At 43.5% G+C, this 26175-nt stretch overlaps 1 protein-coding gene across 2 annotated transcripts in view; it reads right to left on the bottom strand.

Moving 5' to 3' along the window:
* Positions 1–17814, bottom strand: part of EPM2A (EPM2A glucan phosphatase, laforin) — a 123951-nt gene extending 106137 nt beyond the window's left edge. For both annotated transcript variants that reach the window (XM_075554426.1, XM_075554427.1), the window contains exon 1: positions 17547–17814. In XM_075554426.1, coding sequence (XP_075410541.1) covers positions 17547–17814 — 268 coding nt within the window. The remainder of the gene's footprint in view (positions 1–17546) is intronic.
* Between the last annotated feature and the right edge of the window lie 8361 nt (positions 17815–26175).

Below are 26175 nucleotides of genomic sequence, written 5' to 3'. Positions count from 1 at the left end.
TATTTGGAGCGAATAATCTGAGGGAGATGAAGGACTGCATTCTTCACTATGGATTGAAAATCAAAGGAAACCAAAATCCTCACAACTGGGACACAGGTCAAATCATGAGAAGTGGAGAAAAAATGTTAAGTTGTCAGAAATTTCATTTTTCTTGGACCCACAATCAATGCTCATGGAAGCAGCAGCCCAGAAACCACATGGTGTACTGTACTGGGAAAATATGCTGCGCACCAACATGCCGGCATGGAGTAGGGAACCAGTGGAGAGGTCTGGGGGCTGGCCCAAATCCCAACTACTAAGTGGATACCTGCCCCTCCTCCCAGAATTTATTCAAAGGATGGCATTGAATCTGCAGCTCCAGGAGAAGGACATATCTAATGGGAACACACAGATGCAGATGAAGGGGGAGGAGGAGAGAGTGGAGTAAATCATGACCCACCAGGCCATGAGGATGATGTTCCCAATTAGAGCAGCCAGTTCACAGAGAGGACCACATGGCCGGCCCCACTATGAGACATGACGCCCCTCACTAACCCATGGCCCTACAGGGGACAACACCTGAGACACAGTGTGGGAATTGTACCCGATCTGATCCCGCCACACCGAGGCAAAACACTAAGAGGGTGCAACAGAACAGCAAGGGAATGGAGCGGCGAGGTCCCCAGGGAATGCTGAAGGAGGACTTGGGGGCCAGGGCATGGTGCCCCAACAGACTGGACTGGAAAACACCCATAAAGGCCAACAAACAATTCTTGAACTAACTAAAGCTTTTCTTTCTTGCTGTGGTTTTTTTTTTGTCATTGGTTTGTTGTTGTTGTTTTGTTGTATATTGTTGCTTTGCTTTGCTCTGTCTTGTTTTTGTGCATATTATTATCTCCACCGGTCTGTCTAAATAAGATAGGCTGGATGAACAATCTGGAGGAGAAAATGGGACCAACAGTTCTGGGGGGGACATGGGAGATGGGGAGTTGGGGGAAAGGCAGTGGTATTAACAAACCCAGAGACAGGGAACAACAAGTGATCCAAATTGGTGGTGAGGAGGGTGTGGGTGGCCTGGTAGGGCATGAGCAAGGGTAATGTAACCAAGAGGAATTGCTGGAACCCTGGTGGGGATGGAGCATGATAGTGGGACAGGAGGAAAGTCAATGGAAATAGAGGAAAGAGCTGGAAGGCAAAAGGCATTTATAGAGGTCTAGATAAAGACATGTACATATGGAAATATATTTATGTATGAGGATGGGGAAAGAGATCTATGTGTATATATTTATAGGTTTAGTATTAAGGTAGCAGAAGGACATAGGGTCTCCACTCAAGTACTCCCTCCATGCAAGAATAATGTCTTCTATTAAATTGGCATTCTATGATGCTCACCTTCCCGACACAATTGCTGAAGACAAAATGGAGGAATAAGCAAATGTGGTGAAGAAGCTGATGGTGCCTGGCTATCAAAAGATATAGCATCTGGAGTCTTAAAGGCTTGAATGTAAACCACCGGCCATCTAGCTCAGGAGCAACAAAGCCCACATGGAAGAAGCACACCAGCCTGTGTGATCATGATGTGCCGAAGGGATCAGTTATCAGGCATCAAAGAACAAAAAATCATATCATCGTGTGCTCAACTCCATGACATGATCGCTGAAGACAAATGGGTGCATACACAAATGTGGCAAAGAAAGCTCATGGTGCCCAGCTATCAAAAGATATACCATCTGGGGTCTTAAAGGCTTGAAGGTAAACAAGTGGCCATCTAGCTCAGAAGCAACAAAGCCCACCAGCCTGGAGAAAAAGCACCCCAGCCTATGCGATCCCAAGGTGTCAAAGGGATCAGATATCAGGCATCATCAGAACAAAAGATCTTACCATTGTGAATGAGGGGAGGAGTGCAGAGTGGGGACCCAAAGCCCATTTGTAGGCCATTGGACATCCCCTTACAGAAGGGTCTCGGGGAAGAGAAGAGCCAATCAGGGTGCGATGTAGCAACGATGAAACATACAACTTTCCTCTAGTTCCTAAATGCTTCCCCCTCCCCTTATCATGGCCCCAATTCTACCTTCCAAGTCTGGCTAGACTAGAAGATGTACACTGGTACAGATAGGAACTGGAAACACAGGAATCCAGGGTGGATGATCCCTTCACACCAGTGGTGTGAGTGGTGATACTGGGAGGGTAGAAAGGTGGGTTGGAAAGGGGGAACCAATTATACGGATCTACATGTGACCTCCTCCCTGGGGGACGGACAACAGAAAAGGGGGTCAAGGGAGACATTGGACAGGGCAAGATATGACAAAATAATAATTTATAAATTATCAAGGGCCCATGAGGGAGGTGGAGCGGGGAGGGAGGAGAAAAAATGAGGACCTGATGCCAGGGGCTTAAGTGGAGAGCAAATGTTTTGAGAATGATGCGGGCAGTGAATGTACGGATGTGCTTTACACAAATGATGTATGTATGGATTGTGATAAGAGTTGTATGAGCCCTTGATAAAATGATTAAATATATAAATATATATGCTGCACAGACCACTGAAAAGTGTTCAAGTGCAATGATGTCACTTTGAGGCACACCTGTCTCAAGCACGGTACTTTCACTCTCCTCATATGAGTGTGACAATTGGCCAATGAAAACTAAAGACCTCAGAAGAACGCATGCATTTGAATTATGGAGTCTAGTATGATGGGCTGTGAGGAGCACAAGCAAACTTGTCTTAGAAGTAACCAGAATGCTCCTTAGAAGCGAATATGTCAAGACTTTGTCTCGTAGACTTTAAACATGTTATCAGCAAAGACCAGTCTCTGGAAAATGACATTGTGTTAGTATGGGTAGACCAGAGAAACAAATTCATAGATACTCATATGTGTATAAGAAGGAACTTTATATACAAGAGCAATTGAATATTGAGAAAACATCCCAGACCAGTCTAGGTAAAGTTCATAAAAGTCCCATAATTAGCCCATATGTTCGATACCAAACTACAAAATCCTCTTCAGACTCACAAAACACGTGCAATGACACCAAATGCAGGAAGATCACAGGCCAGTGGGTGGGAAGGGAAGTCTTGTGGACACAAAGTTCTAGATACATACTACGATATGAGTAAACCTTAAAAACATCAAACTAAGGAAATAAGGCAGCTATAAAGGACAAATATTGTCTGATCTCACTTATCCAAAATATCAAGAATGGGCAAATAGAGAAGACAGTCTATGAGTGACTATCAGAGGTGAGATGGGGGGAAATATTATTTGAAAGGTACTGAGTTTCTGTTACAGAGTGATGATGGCAGCACAACAGGTGAACACAATTAATGTTACTGAATTAATTGTTAGAGTGATTGGAATAATAAATATTTTTCTATATCTATTTGACTACAACAAATAAAAAACTAAGGTATGACTCAAAATCTCTTCGCTTCAAAGTAATCATCAACAAACAAGAAGCACAATCACTTTCAACCACATGTCTTCCACCATCAAACGCCCTGCCTGCCCTCCCAGTACACACTCACTTTTTTTCTTTTAAAAAAAATCATTTTATTGGAGACTCTTACAGCTCTTATAACAATCCATACATCAATTGTATCAAGGATATTTGTACATATGTTGCCATCATCATTTTCTAAACATTGACTTTCTATTTGAGTCCTTGGCAACAGCAACTCTTTCTTCCCTCCCTCCCCAACCCCACACTCCCATTTATATTGGGGAGCTGCAAAAGCCAGACAATTAACTTAGGAAAACGAAGACGAACGCATACATTTGAATTATGGTCATAATGAAGAATACTGAGTCTGCTATGGACTCCCAGGAGAACGAATGCATCAGTCGTTGAAGAAGCACAGCCATAATGCTCCTTAGAAGTGAGTTTGGCAAGGCTCTGGTTCGCTTCTTTTGACATGCCATTGGGAAACAGCGAGAAAGAGAAAGGCCCTCCACGAGATGGGTTGGCACAGGGGCTGCCCAATGGGTTCAAGCATAGAGACGATTGGGCAGATGTTCTCTTTTGTTGTGCATACGGTCGCTGTGAGGAGAGGAGAACCTAAGGCGCCTACAACAATAAAGATCGCCTGAAGTCTAGGTGTGTCCTCTGTGTGAAAGAAAACATCTGTTGTTAAAGAGAAAGAAAAGCCCAGTTATCTAGTGAGAGCTACATCTGAAAAGGATGAGGAGGCCAGGCTGGATCTTGCTGCCCATGACTTTGAAGCCAAGAGAATTTATTTTCCTCTCCAAGCAATGTCCCTCTCTCCCTGGCCTTGAGCATTCCACTTCCTGGACATTAGTATCTGCTGTCAAGGGCAAAAGGAACTCTCACCCGTTACTCTCGCCTTTTCTCACATTTATTGAAATGCTGGCCATTCCCTTCGATCCTGTTACCTCAGACTCAACTAGCACGGTTTGTGCGTCAGTCTGAGTAGACTAGAGAAACAAATCCATGGACACACACATGTGAATAAGAAAGAGATTTAGATACAAGAGCAATCGATCATTGAGAAAACATCCCAGCCCAGTCCAGATCAAGTCCATAAGTCCGATATTAGCCTATATGTCTGATACCAATCTATAAAGTCCTCTTCAGACTCATGAAACACATGCAATGATGCCGAATGCAGAAGATCACAGGCCAATGGGTAGAAAGTCTTTGGATCCAATATCATTGGAAACATCTTGGCGCTGGCAGGGGTCTCTGCATCAGAGAGGAGCCATGTGTCTTGCCAGCTGCTATGTCTCCCAGGGTGTGTCAGCCTTGCCAGTAGTCTCCAGGGGAGTGAACTGAGACTGAGTGACTCCTGCCTCCAAGGAGGAGGTACCAGATTTCCCAGAATCCTTAGAAGGCCACACCCACACAGAGGTCTCATTGGCTATGATCTGATTGACAAGCTAGACTCCACCCCTACTCTTAATCCTCAAATTGACAATCGATGATGTATCTACCACAGGTTGCTAGCCCATTCCTCTGCTCCCTCTTCTTGTTTCCTTACAAGACTGAGGTGTCGAGCAGAAAACACCGATGGTAAAGGGATCACATTAGCTCTTGTAGAGAAGTGCAGAGTGGGAAAAGTTTGGGTTCAGGAGAAAATGGTTTTCTATCCTGGAGCTTCCATTTATTAACTTTATACATGTAGGCAAGTTACTTTAGCCATCTGAGCCTCGGGTTCTCATTGAGATTATGCAGAAAACACAGTCGAAAGCATCTTTATGAAACAGATGGAGACTGATAATTGGCTGGCAAATTTTAAATGCAGGGTAAAGTGAAGGGTCTCAAACAAACCACATTCATTATGCATTGCCTAAAATTTTGAGTTTCTTTAGATGAGAGAGAGAGTTTAATGCCATTTGCAATGCAATCTGAATGTCCATTCTGTTAAAGTTTTACAATTTTCCCATCTTCATATTACCTCACCCATTCTGAATTCAAAAGGAAGTTTAAAGCAACTCATATTTAACGATCACCACAAGTGGCAAGCTTAGTTTTCACAAATTTCAGTGGTGTACATAATATTTATTTATATCATCTAATGAAATAGCAAATACAATTGGCATAAATAGGTTTGAGGACACAGGACTTATTTGGGGTAAACGTACAACAGCGCACCACTGGTCGCAAGCATCGAGTAGCATGTGAATATCAGTCTGTTTGTTTTAAATGAATGGAAAAAGTATGAGTATATATCATTAATTGGATAAATGCAGAAGAGTTCAGAGTTTTCACTGAAAGGCTAAGTTTGCATGAGGACACCAAAAACAAACAAACAAACCCTTTGCAGTTGAGTCGATTCCAATTCATAGCAAGTCTGCAGGACACAGTGGAACAGCCGCCAGGGAGTTGTCAAGGTTACCATCTTTCTGGGACAGACGGCCACATCTTGCTGCTACAGAGCAACCAGTGAGTTGGTTGGTTGGATTCATTTAGCCATGATTTAAAAGATCATTTTATTATAAAATTGAAACAGAAATCACTTTAAAATACTTTCTTTTTAAAAATATTTTATTGAGGGCTCTTACAGCTCTTGTAACAATCCACACATCAATTGTATCAAACACATTTGTACATATGTTGCCCTCATTGTTTTCTAGACATTTTTCCCTTTCTTTTTTGTTTTAATCATTTTAATGAGGGCTCGTACTATGTTCTATTTCTTTATCTAAGATTATACTAATTTTTATAAATCCCCTTTTAAAAACAGTTATTGGGACATAATCCACACAAAAAAAAAGTTTTATAGAAAAGGTGGAATACTTTGCTCATTTGAGATATTCTTTTTAAATAAAAGTGTACATATTTGCCTTCATCTTTCTACATCACCTATCCCATCTACTCATGTTCCTGTGGTAGTTACATGATTTCATGTCAACTGGAAGATATATAAAAGTGTATGGGATGGAGTTTAGCCTATCAATCAGGTCACAGCCTGTTGATGCCTCCTTATGGGTGTGGCCTTCTCATGAGGAGGGACCGGGGAGCCTCCCCCTCGCTCTCTGCCTTCGCCTTCCTACAAACGGACCCTATTGCTGCCAGAGTCACTGCCATTGGATCCACCGGACCTTGTATGCACCGGCCTGTGGTTTTCCTGCATTCTGCACCATTGCACGTGGCAGTGTGAGTCTGAAGAGGGAATTATGGAGTAACATCGAACCATTGGACTGGGCTGGGATGTTTTCCAGATACACAATTACTTCTTGATATAAAGCTCTTTCTAACACATGTGAGTGCTTCTGGGTGTTTCTCTAGTCAAGCCTGCCTAACATTCCATCACTTCCTACACATCAACAAACACACCTTCTCACTCAGCTATTAGGACCCACCATCACCACCAACCTTTGATGCACAGACGAAATCAATGTGCCTGCTTTATTATTTGTTGTCTTATCCACAAGAACTCGGTTTTACTATTGATAAGATAATACTATTAAGATTGCATTGTATTAAACTTTTTCTTTACTAAATAGCACCATAATTTAAAAGCATCTTTAGCAGAACTTTTAGTTAGCTCTTGTGAAGTAATTGGATATAAAAAAGGACAGGAGATAGTATATTGACACAAATTGACATATTTTTATTGGAAAAAGTATTTTCTTCTTTAGCCCTTGGTATTTTAGGATCACCCACCTTCTAACTGGCAGCTGAGCACTGAAGCACGGTGCCACCAGGGCTGGCTGTTGCCTGCGGATAAGTAGTAAATACACACAACATGCTCAGCAGTGTCCAGCATCTGAACTTGCTCAATAACCAGCAGTAACTAAAACAGGATTTGAACCTATTTCTTCTATTTTCAAAACTCACGGGACTGAAAGAGCTTAGCAACATTGTCTTTTAAAAGCAGATGACAGACATATTGCATTGCTGAAGCTCATTATCATTTAAGCTTTGTATTTCGGCAATACACATGCTGTCTGTCTTCCATTTGGGCAACAAGGTCAGAGCCACATCTGTCTATATTCCATTTTCTGTAGAATCCCTCAAGCTGAAAATAAAATTACTTAATAATTTTACTAAAAATAATGAAGAAAGCCAAACAAATTCCCTCCTGGATAGCCGAGAGCACAAATTCAGAGGGGGATGCTGATTAAAAAAAAATTTTTTTAAGGTTTTACAGCAATGAAAATGCTCTCGACACTGTCCTACTGGTAGGGTCTACTGGTAGCCACTAGCTGCATGAAGCTGTGGAGCAACTGAAACGTAATCAGTGTGACAGGGGAAGTGAAGTTTAATTTTACTGATTTGTATTGAGTAAAATCGTGTGGTTATTACATACCGAGCTGGGAAACACAAAAGTGAGTCAAAATGGGTCCTTTTGTAGGAGAGGAAAACCCAGGTGTAGGTAGATTTCCAATGTTTGTCATGAGAAGACCTTTGTTTGGGGCCAGTAATCAGTTCCGTTTCAAGATTAAAAAATTGTCACTTCATTCAAAATGAAAATCCAAGGGATAGAAAGAGAATTTGAGTTTTGCAAAAATACAGCAAATGCACATTCCTAATTATGTCTAAAACATATCTTAGACAAACAACCATATATAAGATGTTCAGTCATTTATTTCAATAAATTTTTTAGAAAGATCTACCCTGTAGTTCATCAGTCATAGAATTCCAATTAAGTCTAGTAAGCATCTTTTAGTACATGAAGAAAAGAGATGAAAGACCAGCTTGTAGGCTATACGAGAGTGAAAAAAGATAGTTTTTACCCTCACAGAGCTCAGTTTGTGGGAAACATACATTAAATATTACATACACACATGGATTTGTTGATATCCTGCCTTTGCAATGTAGCTGACATCATACAATGACAAGAACAACTTAATCTCTCTTAGCAGTCACACTGATCTTCTTCAGACGCAAGGTGTTGGGGTAGATAAGTGTGTTCCCAGCTTCTCCCACAGTAGAGGAGGTCATGTCAAGTAGTGCTGGACAAATCTAAACGTAAAAATAAGTTTGCGGTGGGAATTTGGTAGTTTTGTTTTCCAGAGATAAAGGTGAAACAAAACCACCCACGGCTGACACTCTTCCTCTCCCTTCTGCCCACATTGAGTGCACGGAGGAGGGTGGAGCTGCAGCAGCTAACCCAAGAGAACACAGAGGGTCTCCCCAGGGTACCAGGGAACTGTGAGCTCTCACCAGCACCACTACTGGTGGACATTTTATGCCACGAAACTAAGCCCTTTGTGTTAGTCTGGGTGCTTTAGAGAAAGAAATCCACAGAAACTCAAGTAGAAGAGAGAATTTTATATAAAGGGTAAGTGCACATCAAGAAAACATCCCAACCCAGTGCTGCCCAAGATCATTAGTCCAACATTAACCCAATAACCTATATGTCCAAAACCAATCCACAAAGTCCTCCTCCATCTCACAAAACAGATGCAATGATGCCGACTGCAGGAGGAAAGCTGAGTCAGTGAATGTGCCAGCATCTCAGTGCTGGCAGGGGTCTCCACACAGCTGCTCCAGCACCCAGGGCTGCATCGGGGTAGGTCCATGTGGCTTCTCCTCAGGGATGTCTTGCAGGAAGTTAGCCTTGCCAGCTGAAGCAGGGAACTGGCTATGGCAGCTGCACCCTGGTCCAACCATTACAAAGCAAGAGACCCGGAACTAGAAAGGCGAGGCTCACTGAGCCATTTATCGCTCTGCCCTTCAATTAACCCCCACATGTGTTTATCAGCCAGGTTGGCACAATGAACTAACTACCTCACCCTTATTGGTTAGCACAACTGTGGGTGGCATGCCCTGTTAGCTTTTAGCCACTGTGTTCTAAACAATGGTTACTAGTGCTGCCAGGTGCTAATGAGCCAATTCTGAATCACAGTGGCTTTGTACCATCTTGGTGAGCATTGGTATGTTTAAACCCATTGGTGTGGCTGACCTAGAGGGCTGATCTCCCAGCACAGCCGCCTGTTGTGACCTGTATCATTTGCATTGGCTAATTCTTGGAATTGGATCACCAGACTTTGTCTCCATCTGGAAGTTCTCCTGAAATGCCACGATTTGAAATATTGGTTGCATAGCTTCCAGCATCACAGCAACGCCCAAGCCATCACCTTGACGGGCAGGTGGAGTCAGTACAGCCTTCCTTTGCTGAAGTGTCCATCATGCTCTACTTCAAGAATGTGTTTGCTGTTGGAAGTGCTCGTCACTGTACCCCAGATCACACCGTCTCAGAAAGGCACTGGTTCAAGCGAAGTGTATCCAAGTGGTTGCCCCAGATTTCTCTACTGGGAACTGAGAGCACAGGCTATTTTTTCTTTTCTGGTTGGATGTGAACCTGATGTTTCACTTCGTAGAGTCAGGTGGCTTGAAGAAATGAAGTCAATTCCTGAGAACAGAAAACTCCAGGGGGAGAGAGCTGAAGAGTGGAGAGTGAGGGACGGGTTGTACTCCAGGCTTCTTTCAGTTGGAAGAGTTAATACATTTTTCTTTCTTCTCTTAGGCTGGCATACTGTTCTGTTTCTGTGTGTGTGTGTGTGTGTGTATATAATTTTTTAATAAATCATTTTAGTGTGGGCTCATACAACTCTTATCACAATCCATCCATCCATTGTGTCAAGCACATTTGTACATTTGTTGCCATCATCATTTTCAAGACATTTTCTTTCTACTTGAGCCCTTGGTATCAGCTCCTCAATTCTTCCCCTCCCTCCCTCCCTCATGAACCCTTGATAATTTATAAATTATTATTGTGCTTTCATTCTTACATTGACCAATGTCTCCCTTTACCCACTTTTCTGTTGTCCATCCCCCAGTTCCTCCTCTCTACCCACACCTTTCCCTTACTCTTTTTGTACGGCTACTCTCAAAATTGGACCTGAGGGGTTTATCTGTCCTGGATTCCCTGTGTTTCCAGCTCTTATCTGTACCTACTTGTGTGCATGCTCTGGTCTAGCCCAATTTGTAGGGTAGAATTAGGGTCATGATAGTGGGCGAGAAGAAGCATTAAAGAAGTAGAGGAAAACTGTATGTTTCATTTGTGCTATACTACACCCAGACTGGCTCATCTCCTCCCTGTAACCCTTCTGTAAGGGGATGTCCAGGCGCCTACAAAGGACACTCCCCCTCATTCCAAATGATATGATTTTTTTGTTCTTTGATTCCTGATACCTGATCCCATCGACACCTAATGATCACACAGGTTGGTATACTTCTTCCATGTGGGCTTTGTTGCTTCTCAGCTAGATGGCTGCTTATTTATCTTCAAGTCTTTAAGACTCCAGATGCTATATCTTTTGGCAGTTGGGCACCATCAGCTTTCTTCACCACATTTGCTTATACACCTATTTTGTCTTCAGTGATCATGTCAGGAAGGTGAGCATCTCAGAATGCCAGATTATTAGAACAAAGTTCTTGTGTTGAGGGAGTACTTGATTGGAGGCCCAATGTCCATCTGCTTCATTAATACTAAACCTATAAATATATGCACATAGATCTATTTTTCCATCATCATATATAAATAGACTTACATATATACATGCCTGTATTTCGGCCTCTATAAGTGCCCTTTGCCTCCTGGTTCTTTTCTCTATTTCCTTTTCTTTTCCTTTTGTCCCACTATCATGCTCAGCCTTCATTTGGGTTTCAATAATTCCTCTCGGTTACACTGCCCTTGATCAAGCTCTACCAGGCCTCCTACAACCTCCTCAACATCAATTTTTGGTCACTTGTTGTTCCTTTTCCCCTGGGTTTGTTAACACCCACTTCCTTTCCTCCACCTTCCCCGCTCCCATGCCCCCCTGGAACCTTCATCCCATTGTTTTCTCCTCCAGCTTGTTTATCCCATTTATCTTACCTAGATATAGACATGCAGATAAAATAATATGCACAGACACAAGATAGAGCAAAACAAAGCAACAAAAGAAAATAAAACCATAACAACAACCAAAAAGCCAAGACCAAAAAAAAAAAAAAAGAGCCTATAAGTAGTTCAAGGTTTGTTTGTTGACCTTTACGAGTGTATTCCAGTTGAGTCTGATAGGGCACCGTGCCCTGGCCGCACAGTCTATTTTTGGGATTCCCTGCAGACTTCATTGCTCTGCTCACCTTGCTGTTCTGTTGCACACCCTAAGTGTTGCACCTCAGTGTGGTGGGGTCAGATCAGGCACAATTCCTGCAGTAAGTCTCCAAATTTTTTCCCTGTAGTGCTACGGGTCAATGAGGGATGTCACGTCTCATGATGGGGCCGGCCCTGTGGTCCTCTCTGTGCATTGTCTGCTCTGAGCAGGAATATCGTCCTCCAGGCTTGGTGGGCCAGGATGTGCTCCACTCTCTCTTCCTTCCCCCTCACTTGCTCCTGTGTGCTCTGATCAGACATGTCCCTCTCCCTGAGCTGTAGCTTCAGTGCTGTCCTCTGAAGTGAATTCTTCTAGGGGGAGAAGGGGCTGTCCGTGTGGTTGGGATTGGGGCCGGCCCCTCAGGCCTCTCTATCAGTTGGTTCCCTGCTTCATGCCGGTGTGTTATGTTCTCATCTTGGAGCTCCGAGTTGAAATCTGGTCCCTCTTTCCCTGGTCACCATCTTGCCCCTCCTCTCCGTTTCTGTATCTTGAAGCCAAAGGTTCTCAAGCAATATAATGAATATGATTTGTCGTCGATACAAATGTGAACACATGCCAACTTCTACAGTGGCAATGAAGGCAATTCTTCAAGTTGTGCCGAACCAAGTCTCACCCTCCTTCTCAGGACTGTTTCTCCCTCATTTAAACCCTCTAACCCGTAAGCTTTCTATCTAATCTTCACAGTTTCTCTTGTCAATGTGACTCCCAGATAGAAAGGTCTGAAAAGAGCATGATGCTAAGGGAAGACACTCTTGACTCCAGGTCCAAGCACATGGCCATCAAGTCCATTCTGACTCACGGTGACCCTAGGCTGAGCTTCAAGGCTGGAAATCTTTATAAGACCAGATAGCTTCAGCCTTCGACCGCGGAGGGGCTAGTGGTTTTGAACTGCTGACGTTGTGGTTAGGAGTGCAACACTCACTCACCAGTACCACCCGGGCTCCTTGCTAAGTTAAACATGACTCTGTCAGAGGGCTATGAGACAAAAGTGGTAGGGAAGACTTCCAAAAGCAACACATAAGAGAAGACGGAATAAGTAAACAGATACCAGCCTGCGGAAGAACTGAACTGAAGCTTTCCCAGCTGCTCCTTCCGTCCCACTCCAAAGGGGGCACTGTGAGTTCAACACTGAGCTGCTAACTGCAAGGTTGGTCGTTCAAACCCACTAGCTGCTCCACAGGAGAAAGATGAGGCCACCTGCTCCTATAAAAATGTGTCGTCTTGGAAACCCTATATAAGGTCACTAGGAGTCAGATTCAACTCAGTAGTAGTGGGTGGGCTTAAACATAGCAGGGCAAGGGCTTCTTGTAAAGAGCTCTGGTGTAGATTTAGTGGTCAGAGATCTTAGATGGGAAGATGTTAAGGTGCCCACAAGCCTACCCAACACAGATCTGAAGACAAGAGAAAAAGGCAACTCCGGTCAGAAGTAAAATATACCAAAATCCTCCGCACCACAGTTACGTCCTGTTTACTTTGTTACCGGGCCGCATCTTCTATCAGCCGCCTCCCCTGCTGAACACATTGTGGAGGACACTTCTCCCTCCACGAAATCTGCCAACATTCGCCATATCCTACAGAGGAGTCGAAGATTCTGGATCAACTTAAGTAACTTCAACAGGAAGCCAGCAAAGATGCCACGCTCATCACATAGCCTTTAATCATACAGACAGTCACGTATGGGCGACCAAATATTTGAGGGAAAAGATCATCTTTTCTTTAATTGTCCACAGAGGGGAAAAAAAGTTCCTGCAAGATTGAAAAAGAAATCTAATCAATTCTATCCAATGTCCTTTAAAAATCCAGGAATAAACTACACCCACACATTCAGAGCAAGCAGCTCAGGAAAAAAGGAGGAATCAGAGAACCACCAAGACATCTGGATAATTGAAAATATCCCTGCCAAGATGAAAAATCGAATGAAAGGACTGAAGAACACATAGGAAACATTAGTGACCAAACAGCAGCCTGGGAAGCAGCATCAGGGAAAGCTATCCAAACAGAAAACGTGGAAAATACTCGAGAAAAGGTAACAGATGCTCGAAGTATAAGCAGAAGATATGAGGGGGATGCTTCAAAAAGTTCATGGAAATATGGAATTAAAAGATAATGGAGGGGTAAAATGAGGTGATACCAAGGGCCCAAGTATAAAGAAAATGTTTTGAAAATGATGATGGCACCATATATGCAAATGTGCTTCCCCAATGGATGGATGGCTATACAAGCCCCCAATAAAATGATTTTTTGTTTTAAAGATGATGGAATTTTCCCACAAACTTTTTGAAGCCCTCTTGTGTGTATGTGTGTGGAGCCAGCAAGGGGAGGGGGGTAAAGGTGGGAAAGGGGGGACTGAAAAACAAAGAGGGAAAACTTATCAAAGAAATAGTAAAAGATGCCTGTGAGCTGAAGGCAATATTTCCTCAAATCAAAGGAGCCAAGCCAGTGTCAAGGGATGTGAACAAATCTCAGGCATTTCCTGATCAAATGACACATGGAACTCCTTTAAAGCTTTGAAAGAAAAGTCACAAAGGAGTGGGACTAGTTTGATATCAGCGGCATTAAGAGACAATGCCCATGAGAAGATACGGAGGCAATGCCTTCAATGGGAAAATGATTTTGACACTAGAATGCTAATGAGCAAAATAAGGGCATTTTCAGGCATTTAAGAACTGAGATATTTCATCTCCCGTTTACTATTTCTTGGGGGGGGGGGGGCGGGAAATTGGACTAACTCCTCAACAAGGTGATGGTTGTTGCCGCAGCAGTGAGGTGCCCGTGGGGTGGTCGAGGCTCAATGTCCCGGTGCACTACAGAAGGAAACACAGCCGGTCGTGCACGGTCCTCACAGCGGTTCCCTGTGGGAGCGCGATGCTGCATCCACAGGGTCAGTCGATCGCATCAAGGTCCCTGGCCCTGCACTCCAACAAGCGTGGCGTCCTCCTCCAAGGACTGTCTCTCAAACGACTAGCTAACGCGAAAGAAGAAGATCAAGAATCAACACTGTAAAATGTATCGAACAAATAGTTCAGTTTTTTAAGAAAGAGTCCCAGATCCTCAGCTGTGAATATCAGTGGAAATTAAAATAGGAATCCCAATTACTGGAGGGAAAAAGTACTTGCAAGAAGTGCCATTTTTTCCCTCACAAATAAAGCACGTGCTAGGTCAGCACTGCTCTCCTTCACGTCACCATTCCCACGCGCTATATGTATGAGCACCTCTCGCTAAAATATGATCAGCACCTCACACTTACCAAATAGTGAGATTATGCTAGAAATTTCTGAGGACCAATTTAAAAAGAGTCACTAAAAACTATAAAGCCAGTTGTTAAAGAACATTATGGTTCAAATATGAAGTCAAGGAAATCCTGTTATTGAGGACTTATTCTGTAAGACAAATAAGTTATTTTTTCATCCAGTGCAAAGGTTCTGTGACAGGTTTTATGTCAGTTATATCCCTTTTTTAAAAATAAATCTTTTTATTGGGGCTCATATAACTCTTATCACAATCCATACATACATCAATTGAGTAAAGCACCCTTACACATCCCTTTTTAATGAATCTAATTACACAACTTGTCTCCGCATCCTGTAATGATTTCCAAATTACAACAAATAAAAGCAACACTAATTTAGCACTTCATATGCACCTTCATCTGTGTTACACTTATTAACTAGGTGAATCCTTTCAATAATAGCATAAAGTTAAGTGACTTGCCCAGTCAAACCACCAGTGTTTGAATCTAAGCAATATGATTGCAGAATTCATAGGCTTACATTTTGCTAAGCCACTTCTTATATAAAATTAAATAAAAATTAGAATGTTTGAGAACCAATCCCCAATCTAAAGTAAGAAAAGCAGAAAGCAAAGGCCCAGTTGCATCAGGTCTGCGCTGACCCTTGGTTAGCCGGCGTTACGGCGCACTGCTCCACAGGTTTCCTTCCCTTTAACCGTTAGGCCAAGCCTTTCTTCTGAAGCACAACGCGTCGCTTCCAATTGCCAGCCTTTCAGTTAGTGGGGGGTAACCATTGTCAAAACTCAGGGACCTGGTGATAATTAGAAAACGTAACATAACTTATATAAATCCTAACGCTGTAAAGGAATGATGAACCAAAACAAGGAAAGGGAGAGGGATGCATAAGTGGGCTGTTTTTCTGATCCCCTTACCTTGAACTAACTTTCATCAAAGAGCTACGTAATAGAAAATGTTAACGTATTTTTATAAATGTAACACACAAATATATAAGATTGTACAAATGTATACACACAACTTGAGGGAGCTTCAAAAAGTTCACGGAAAAACTAGTGTCTTTTATTTCTGTTTTTCCATAAACTTTCTGAAGTCCCCTCATATAATTTTTTAAATCCATAGGAAGCAGAAAGGTCATGAGCCTAAACAAAATTGCTCATATTTCAAGACGTGTCAAAAGATAATGTGTGGTTTTAATACATGAAGACGACATACAAGGCCAACTCCACTACATACAAGATCAACTCCACACCAATACATTTTGTTTTGTTTGTGATATATATATACACATATATATATTCTTTACATATGTGTGTTATATTCAATTTAAGCGTATGCCATAATTACCAGAGAGACTAAAAGAAGAGGTTAAAGTTGATCAAACAAGATTAGAAATACAAACTTCTCAGCGCTCGCGGATTAGCCCTGTAAACCCAGGTATAAACGGAAGAGGGCGCCTTTGCATTCCTGTGCGACCACAAAAGGACAATCAATGCTACTCGACTGTAAACAAACAAACAAACAGGAAGGATACTCTAAGCATTTTCCTGCGTATTTACCTTCCTTGCCAATTGTTTGGTTCCAAATCACAATGATTTAATTTTTCTCGAATGATTTCTACAGGTGTATTACTTCCACTGAATTATGCAATGAGTCAAATACATTTTGCTATCTATTATGTGTACTGTGTACTATCTGTTCAAATAAAACCCAATCGCCAAACTGCCATCTTCCCTCTTTCATTTAAAATGTAAATCCCACTGCTTTCGAGCCCATTCTGACTTACACTGACCCTGTAGTAAGGGGTAGAATTGCCCCTGGGGGTCTCGGAGATTGTGCAGAAAGCGTAAGGGTTCTAAACATCCACATCCACTTGGTGGAAGTCTACAGCGGTAAAATGTAGCCATCCTACCCTTTCACCCACCAATTTCACTTCCAAGGCTCTGCCCTTCAGAAGCACTCCCCAAAGCTCAAAGGTTAACTCTAAGGTGACTTTCAATTAAGCTGTAACTTAGACCCGAAGCAAACTGAAAACAGCTCAAGTGCACTTGGGAATGTGAATGATGCATCCAGACAATGAAATATTAAAAAAGAAAGACTATGTGTAATGACCCTGAAATGCCATATGTTTAAATACAAAATTAGGTGGAGTATATTTAATGGAATGCATTTTTTGTTAAATACACATCGAGATTTTAGGTCGTAGGCTTAACAGTGTGTACGGGATGCACTTTAAAAAAAAACTTGGTCTAATTTCTGTATTTGACGTTTGTCGTTGAAATCAGCATGTGTGGCTTTTGTATTTTTAAAAACGCAAGGCATGTCACAATCGTCAAGCATCCAGGACGAGAAAGAAATTCCAAAACGCTTTCTCGAGTAAGCTGATGAAAATGAGGTCACGCTCAACATGTAACCAAAAATAGTGTACGGTAACCAAACACTCAGCATTGGTGGATCTGCTTTGTTTGCTTGTTAAGTGAACTGGGGGCATCAAAACAAAGGAGGACACCAAACAGAGTAATTCAGGCCCGCTTGAGCAAAGAGCCAGAGGGCCCGGGTCGCGCAGGAGGCACGGGTGGGGACCGCAGCTGGGCGCGGGGGCCGTGGGGACCGGCCCCGACGAGGGCACCTTAGGAAACGGGCTGGGCCCGGGGGGGGTGGGGGGAAGAGGCCGCAAGGGCAGCCCCCCCCCCCGAGGAACCGCCGGGGCGTGAGCCCCCCCTTGGGCGGCCCGCGGCGGGGACGCGCCCGGAGCGCGCGGCTCGCTCCCGTACCTTCCCAGGCGAGCTCTCCGCCGGGCTCCCGCCGCAGGAACTTGTACCAGAAGGTGCCCGCGCCGCCCGCCGCCCCGGCCGCCAGCTCCACGTCGGCCAGCCACAGCCCCGGCTCGAGCGGCGCCGGCGGCCCCGCGCCCGCCGGCCTCAGGCGCACGGCCGCGCGCGGCTCCCAGGCGCCCAGCTCGGCCCGCGAGCCCACGAGCAGCAGCTCCGCGCCGGGCCCGGGCCCCGCGGGCGGCGCCACCAGCCCGAAACGGAAGCGCATGGCGGCGGCGCGGGGCTGGGGGACGCGCGGCGGCCGAGGGCCAGGCGGCGCGCGCTGCGGGCAGCTCCGCGGACGGGCCCGGCCACCCGCGACGCGGCGGCGGCAGGACGCCCCTGCGGCCCGGCTCCGCGGAGACGCGCTCCCTCGGAGGCGCCGGCGGCCGAGGGCCCCGCTCGCGGGCAAAGTGGGCTCCCACTGCGGGGCCTCCGCACGTCGCCCGTTCTCCTAAGAGCTCGTGGAAGATGAGCTTTAACTGCCCTGAGCGATCCCAAGGTGCTCGGACGGTGGAAGTGACGCCACTTTTGACCAGAAGCCAGCGCAAAAGCACTTTTGTTGTCTAGTTCGATTTGATGCCTGAAAAGACGCAGCCGCACTTTTTCCCCCAAAATAAATATTTTTTATTTTAGCGTCTGTAAGATGGGATGGAGTAAATTCATCTTCTTTCTAACGTTGAAGCCAAAAATTAGAATTCTGTAATTAGTAATTTTATAACTTATTTAATAATATTAAATAAGTCATAGATTTGATGTTTCGTTTTAATGTTTTAATAAATATTAATTAAATATTTTAAATAAAAACAAGTGAATGAATGGATAAAATTAAATATTCTAATATTTAAATAACATTAAATAATGTATATTACATAAGTCATAAAAGGGAGAATGGCGGAAGTCTTCTCCTCCCTTGAGGAGCTAAGTAGGGTCTTGGAAACCCCCAGGCGCAGGTCTACCGGTCCCGGTAGGGTCGCTAGGAATTTGCATCCACTGGATGGCAGTGACCTTCGTTGGAGGCTTTCTTCTTTGTAAAGTCATACTAGAAGCTCGTGTTTAAAGTATGCATTCCGGTAAAGTCAACACTTTTTCTATTTAAAGGTTTTTTTTCAAATCAAGAAGCAGTTTCATAGTTATCTGTTAAAAATATTTACATCTGGGGGTTGAGTGAAGCCAATTTGTCACAGCTGTAAGATAAACAGATGTTCTGTTTATGTTATGGGCGTGCTGCTTCTTTAATAAAATGACGCCTGTTCTTGGGCGGAGAGAGGCGCCAGCACTTTCCATAAAAGAAATCTCCAATGCATGAAAGGCACATTGTTACCGAGATCTGAAAGCTTGTCAATAGTGAAAAGCCAAAATTCCATGCATTCAGAGTATCAAAAACTAAAAACAAGTACCAAACAAAATTGTCAGCCATCTAAACTCATTCAGCCCGTGGAAATGTTAAGTTCCTCGGAGTCACAGCGACCCTCTGCACAACGGAGCCAACACTGCCCGGTCTTGCGAGGTCCTGGCAATCCTTCCCGTGAGCCCACTGTGGCGGCCACTGTGTCCATCCATCTCGTTAAGGACTTTCCTCTCTTTTTGCTGCCCCTCCACTTTGCCAAGCAGGGTGCCCTTCTCCAGGGAACAGTTAGTACACTGATACTACATTTCGCTCTGAAGTTTGGATGTTTCCCTCCGTTTGGTTGGTTGCTAAGCGTAAGGACAAACATCAAGAAGAATGTGAAGACAGCAGGGCTGGCCAAAGATGGCTGGTTTCGGTAGCAAAAACAGATAGTCAATCACCGTGGCATGTGGATCCGTTTATTCACAGTGGTATTACAAAATATTTTTAGATTAATTTCAGGAAAACAAGAGGCCTTTGGTCACGCAGAGAGGACTGTCTATAAAGGAATTTGGACTCCGCGGAATCTCACTTCTTCAGGACCAACCCACCCCTGCCCCCGACAGTCAGTTCTGTGCTGCTTTCCAGGTGGCACGGTGCCCACCAGATCTTCCGAAGTGAGTCTTGCGCGCCCTGCAGATGGACACCAGAAAAAGAAGACTGCTATTTGTCCTAGCTCCTTTCCTCCTCCTGTAACACGCAAGGAGCTCAGGTGGTGTCGTGGCTACGCAGCAGCCTGTGACCCACATCATCAGCCAGTTCCAATTTCCCACTAGCTGCTCCTCGAGAGAAAGACTGGGCTCCCTCCAGTCTTGGAGAGACAGTGTTACTATGAATCAGCATTGCCTCGAGGGCAGTGAGTGTGGTTTGGGCCTCCTGTACCATAAAGTAGATAAATGACAGCTTACTTGTATGGTTTGGATTTAAAAACACGATGCATTCGATGGCCACGTGGTGCACCGAGTAAAATTCTAGTAGGAAGAAGAGCAATACCAAAATCTGGGTGGAAGGCTGCCTTCCAAACCAAAGTCATTCCTGGCTAATAACTTAAATTGCTAGCCATATAATTCTGAAAGGTAATCTTCATGGAGCCCTTAGCACGTGCCAAGCAAGCACATACTTTTCATACTTGTGTTATCTCATTTAATCTTCTACCCATCAGGAGGCAAATACCCTTGTTGAGGAGACGTAAGACACACAAAGTTTGAACGAACGGTCCACGGCGAAGAAGAGAGCTCACAGAAAGATCTGTCCCCTTTAGATAAAGAAGCTGTGGAAGGACGCCTCCATAAGGGTTACAGTCTATTCTGTCCTGGGGGGTCACTACGAGCTGGTATAATGGCAATGGCAATGGGTAATAGGTACAGATACAGACATTGGGTTTCAGATAAGGAAAATCACTTGCTGGGGGCATTTAAATCAGATTTCAATAACTTATTCTCTATGGTTTCTTAATAGGAAAACAAGGCATGCTTAGTAAAGTAAGAGGTCAACAAAAATGAGAGACTCCCTTAATTAGATGAATTGACACAATAATCAAAATAGCATAAACACATGAAAGATCGTGAAGGTGACAAGGCTTGGACAACGTTTCCTTCTGTCAGATGTAAATTTGTCATGAGTTGGAATCAACTCGACAGCCACTCACTTTTTTCCCCCACTGTCTCTTGGTCCTCCATAATGACACAAATGAATCACAAATGGCCGTCTGAATTGGCCACTGAGTCAGTAAAGACAGGCATACACGTGGGTACGTTGATGGTTACAGTAGGTTTGAGCACAGGCCCTAGGAAATCATCATAGTTATCTGTATACATTGATCCTGTTGACGAAGAAACAGCTTTAAGAAGTCAAGGAAAAGAATTTCACTATTGAATTACAGTTTCCAGCTTCTGTTTTCTTCTTTGGCCCTCCACCTGTGATTTCTTTTCACATTTCGAACAACCGTGGTCTTTATTACAAGGGATTATTTAGAAAATCCACTTGAGGTCAGATTCTTGATACCATGGCGACAAGCTGAATTTAGAGCAAGAAACAGCTCAATAGAATAACAGATTCTAATAACAATGTCTCAAAGACCTAACCAATTTATTGTCATTGGAATTTCATTTCAAAAGTACAATCTCATACACAAATCCAATATTTCTTGAAGACGAATTAAATACAAATCTAATGCTCCAGGATCCAATTCACATGTAAATTCTCTAGAAACCCCTTAAGGAAAGCTATTATTTAGATTTCCAGTGATTTATGTTTTCTGAAGCAATCTTTCCCTAGTCACTGAGTGATCATAAATCTTCCCTTCTAGTATCATGTATGTACATGCATGCTCACTGATTAAGCCGCCTTTCATGCAAAGGATACAAGAATGTTTGTATGAGCTTATCACTCTTTCGAGCATAGGTAAATGTTAAAGGCGTCTCATATACTATCTCATTTTTCACGCATTTTTTCCTTCCCTGCACAGAGAATTTGAACATAGCTTAGAGACTTGTGCATTTGCAGCTTTTTCCTGGGTTGGGAAATTGTAGGTTAATCTCGGTGAAGTCCCTTTGCAAATCTAGAAGACTAGAAGGACTGAACTAGAGCAAACACTCTTGTTCCACAGTATCCCTCCATTATGATGTCTTCAATTGTCCATTTTTGATACACATGAAATATCACCCAGCTCTAGAAGATTCTAATCATTCTGAGTTCCACTTTATCCAGCATGCGGAAAAGCACTGCGTCTTCAGCCTGATTCTCAGCCATTTGTACCATAAAATAACCATGTTTAACATTGTCCCCAAGTATAAAATTACAGTGAAGTTAAGCGCCTTCTCAAAGGCTTTGGCCTACCCTCCCCTTGGCACATCCCAATCCACCCTCAGCACTCTAACACGCACCCTCCTCCCCGGCCCTTCTCAGGGGAGCACTTCTGGTCAACAGGTGAGTCAAGCCTGGCTTCTTTTAGGCCATGACCTAGGTTGACTTTTCCTAGGTTAAGTGGAGGTCCTGCCAGGTGGGTGGACCTCCAGGTTAGAGACACCAGTTTGGAGCTTCTCCCAAGTGTAAGATGATCCTCCTAGGTCTTGGGTGACTAGAATGGCCTGTTAATCAGAGCCTTTTGCAAAGAGGGTAGATGGCTTGATGAGTCTACCCTGAGGAATAAGATGCGATGTCTGGAAGGGATGATTTGAAACTCCCAAAGGAACTTTCAAAGAGTTTGAGAGAAAGAAAAGAGGTTACTTCACTGAAAGCAGAGCTGACTGAATTACACTCAAAAGACGACTGCAGAGGGTGAAGGCTGGGCTTGTGTGAAAGGGGGAGTTGGGCGGGGAGGGAACAGGGGGAAAGTACTTTTGAAGGATTTGAACCCTCTGAAATTCTCTTTGTATAACTACTGTGTTATAGTAAAGGTGTAAATATTTAAAACATGAAAGTACTTTGAGTACTTTTTCTGAGATGGGAAAAAAAGGCAAGCAGATGGTTGAAAATATTCATTCCCTTTGAGATCAGAAAGACTATCAGAAATTGAAGCCAGATTCATATGAAGTCATGGAATGAGAAATATGATTGCTGATGTCGGGGGTCTTGGCTGAAGGCAGAGAACACCAGAAAGATGCTTACTTGTGTTGTATTGGCATGGAGAGACATTCCAGTGTATGGATCATAGCGAGCTATGGATAACATCGGGAAGAAGGACACTTCCAGAACACAACCGTTCCCACGCGGAACCCGTGCATGGACCAGCAGCAGTCATTCAAACACTTAATTGTGCTCAGCTCTTCATCATCACAGTGCAGCTTCTCAGCTTACTCGGCACACAGTTTGAAGTAAGGACGGCAAAACGATACAGCCCTGACACCCATCTTTCCCGAGTTAAACGGCCCTAGATCCCTTGTTCTGTTCAAAGGACTGCCTCTTGGTCTGTGTATGAGCTCCACGGGGCCCTCTTTAGGTCACTTGATTTCGAGCCCCTGCTTTTCAACAGAAAATTCAATAAACTTGATTACAGCTAAGAATCTAGGATATGAGGAATTTGCTCCCTTTAGAGCCTTGGTCAGCTGTTGGGTCAGCAGTTCAAAACCACCCACCACTTCTCAGGGAAAAAATGAGGCTTTCTACTCCTGTAAAAATCAGTCTCAGAAACCCACAGTGCACAGTTCTATTCTGTCCTATAGAGTCGCTATGAATGGCATTGAACTCAATGGCATGAGTTTGGTTTGGTTTTAGAGCATCCAGTAGTAGTGTACCTTACAGTAGTGTATTTGCGCCTCACAGTTCTAAGTGGGAAGAAGGCAAGTATCTCACATCAGACACTCAACATACAATTACTTTTGAAGTATAAGGCATGGGGCTGGATGATTTCAAACACAGGAACAAATATAAAATGTGATCGTCACCCTCACAGAGATGATGCGGTGCTTGCTGGATATGAATGGGTATAAAGCAATAAATGACGGCACAAAACATTGAACAACAGTGAATTACTTGTCACAATGACTGTGAGGGGCAATGTAAGGGTCAGAAGAGAACTTAATCATCAAGGACCTTGTGGTAGTTGCATACATTATTTCACGTCACCTTGATAAATAGTTAATAGAGGTGGAGTCTAGCCTGTCAGTTGGGTCAAAGCCTGATTGATGCCTCCTTGTGGGCATGGCCTTCTCAAGAGGATTCTGGGAGTTTTCCTCACTTCCTCCCTGGAGGCGGGATACTCTGTTGACAAGCCATGTGGAGCTGCGTTGAGAAGACACACTCAGAGAGGTGGAGGAACCACGTGGAAACCCGAGCCAGTGTTGAGATGCTTCCACCGCCACTGGATCCACAAGACTTTTCACCCATCAGCTTGTGATTTTCCTGCATTCAACATCATCGCATGTGCTGTGTGAGTCTGAAGAGGGATCTGTAGACTAATATCAGACTTATGGGCTAATATTGAACTTATGAACTTGACCTGGACTGGACTGAGATGTTTTCTCAATATACAATTGCTCTTTGATATAAAGCTCTCTCTTACACATATATGAGTGTCTCAGGATTTTTTTCTCCAGTCAACCCAGACTAACACAGACCTTGGCAGTTGGGACTGGCATCGCTTTATGAAGAATTTGCAACCAGAACTCAGGTGGGTAATAACTAAGCAAGAGCCGGAGGAAAGGGAGTGCCGATGCTCCAAGCCCAGGAACGGCATCCAAAAAAAAGGAAGAAAGCAGTTGAAGATACAGTCATTTCAGTAAAAAAGGATAAGGATGACAGACTTGTTAGTATAAGACAATAACAAATGAGAGGGCTTCAAGAAGGTAGCAGGAGCAATGGTATTAAAAGATAATGAAAAAATATTTTTAATTTTAAAAAGATAGTGAATTTATTTCCCACAAACTTTTGAAGCCCCTGCATATATGCAATGTCATGTGTTTTCCAATATCCAATTATATCTTCAACTGCCTGTGCATTCTGGCATGTTTCAGATGTCCCAATTTATTACACAGACAACAGATTACCAGTTGCCATAGAGTTGATTCTAACCCATGGTGAGCCACTTGTATCAGAGTATAACTGTGCTCCATTAAAAAATAAAATTTAGGTTTTTATTTTTTTAATTTTCCCATGGGTCCTTTAAGTGGCTGGTTTTGTTTTGTTTTGTTTTTCAGATGGCCAGGCCTTTCTCTTGCCGCACCCCTGAATGGACTCCGTCTCTAAGCTTTCAGTTAACAAAAGCGGGTGCTGATCACTTGCACCAATCAGGGACCTAGAGAATAGGCTAAAAGACACTTTGTGGTAAGTCTACCACTAAGAAGTGGGGAAAAAAAAGAAAGGAAAATATTTTGGATGCTTAATATCTGAAGGGATCATATAAAAATGAATGATCTAGAGGTGAGATATTTCACACACCTCAATTCCCTATGAAGACATGAGTTCAACTATACTATTTAAAGACAGCAGAAAGTAGTGCTTTATAAATTGTAAGCGTCTGTTTTCTTATTACCTTCAGCAATGAGTGTGTGAGCAAGCACACCCACAAGCTTTCTGAACAAATACTATTAACCATGGCAAGGTTAATACATACATTAAAAAGTTACATTTGGTATCAAACATTTTGAAGTACTGGGTAAGGGACAGAGATTGATTTTTATGAGAATCTTTGGAATACTGTAATATACTGTTTAGAAAGTATAATTTGCTATCACTGGGGAAAGGATTGATTTTCAGACTATTTAATTTTCAGTAAATGTCTACCTCTGACAAAGTCACTGCAGAGTCACTAAATTCTCCTGAAAAAAAAAATTATGTGGTCTAATTAAGTTTGCAAGTCCCAGGAGCAGCAATTGATTCCCTGATTCAATTTACAAATTCCTCCATCGAATAAAATGTAAATATATTTTATTTATTTCACCAGAACGATGCTTTTAATATTCACTCACTTTAATATAGTTCATTATACCACATTGCCCTCGAAGGAAAATGCAAACCAGGAAGTGTTGTACACTCAGTCATTCATAAGGGAAGCCAGACACAGTGAGAGGCCATTTCTCATCCACTAAGCAGCATGAAGGAAAGGAATGCTCTCTCCAAAGAGGAAATGGTCCAAACAGGTGTTTCAGTGGCCAGAGCAGCCCAAAGCAAAGCAGACCACTGACTACAGGTTGATCCATCTCAATGGTGGACGGAGCAGAACTGCCCCGTTCTGTAAATCTTTACAAAAGCAGACTGGAGTGGCTTTCTCCACGGAGTGGCTGGTAGGGTTGAATCACTGCCCTGTCAGCTAGTAGCCTGAAGCAAACCACCAGAAACGACTTGCTGTTAGGTGCCATCTAGTCACTTCTGAGCCAACGTGATGCTATACACAACAGGATGAAGCATTGCCTGGCTGTGGGAGTTACATCATTTCATGTCAACTTGAAGAGATATAAAAGTGTATGGGGTGGAGTTTAGCCTGCCAATCAGCTCATGCCTAATGGTGACTCTTTTTGGGCATGGTCTTCTCATAAGGAGGGTTCTGGGAGCACCCCCACCCCCCACACACACACCCTCTGCCTTCACCTTCCTGCTGGAGAGCCACGCTTCTACCAGAGCTCCAGAGATGCGTCCACCGCCATTGGATCCACGGGGCTTTGCATCCCTTGGTCAGAGGTACTCTTGTATTCTGCATCATTGCATGTGGCTTTGTGAGTCTGACAAGGGACTTGAACTTCAGTTAGACTGCGCTGTTTTCCT

The sequence above is a fragment of the Tenrec ecaudatus genome, chromosome 7 (genome assembly GCF_050624435.1).
Source record: "Tenrec ecaudatus isolate mTenEca1 chromosome 7, mTenEca1.hap1, whole genome shotgun sequence".
NCBI classification, from domain to species: Eukaryota; Metazoa; Chordata; class Mammalia; order Afrosoricida; family Tenrecidae; genus Tenrec; species Tenrec ecaudatus.
The sequence above is the reverse complement of the archived record's forward strand: the minus strand, read 5'-3'. Positions and strand labels throughout refer to the sequence as shown.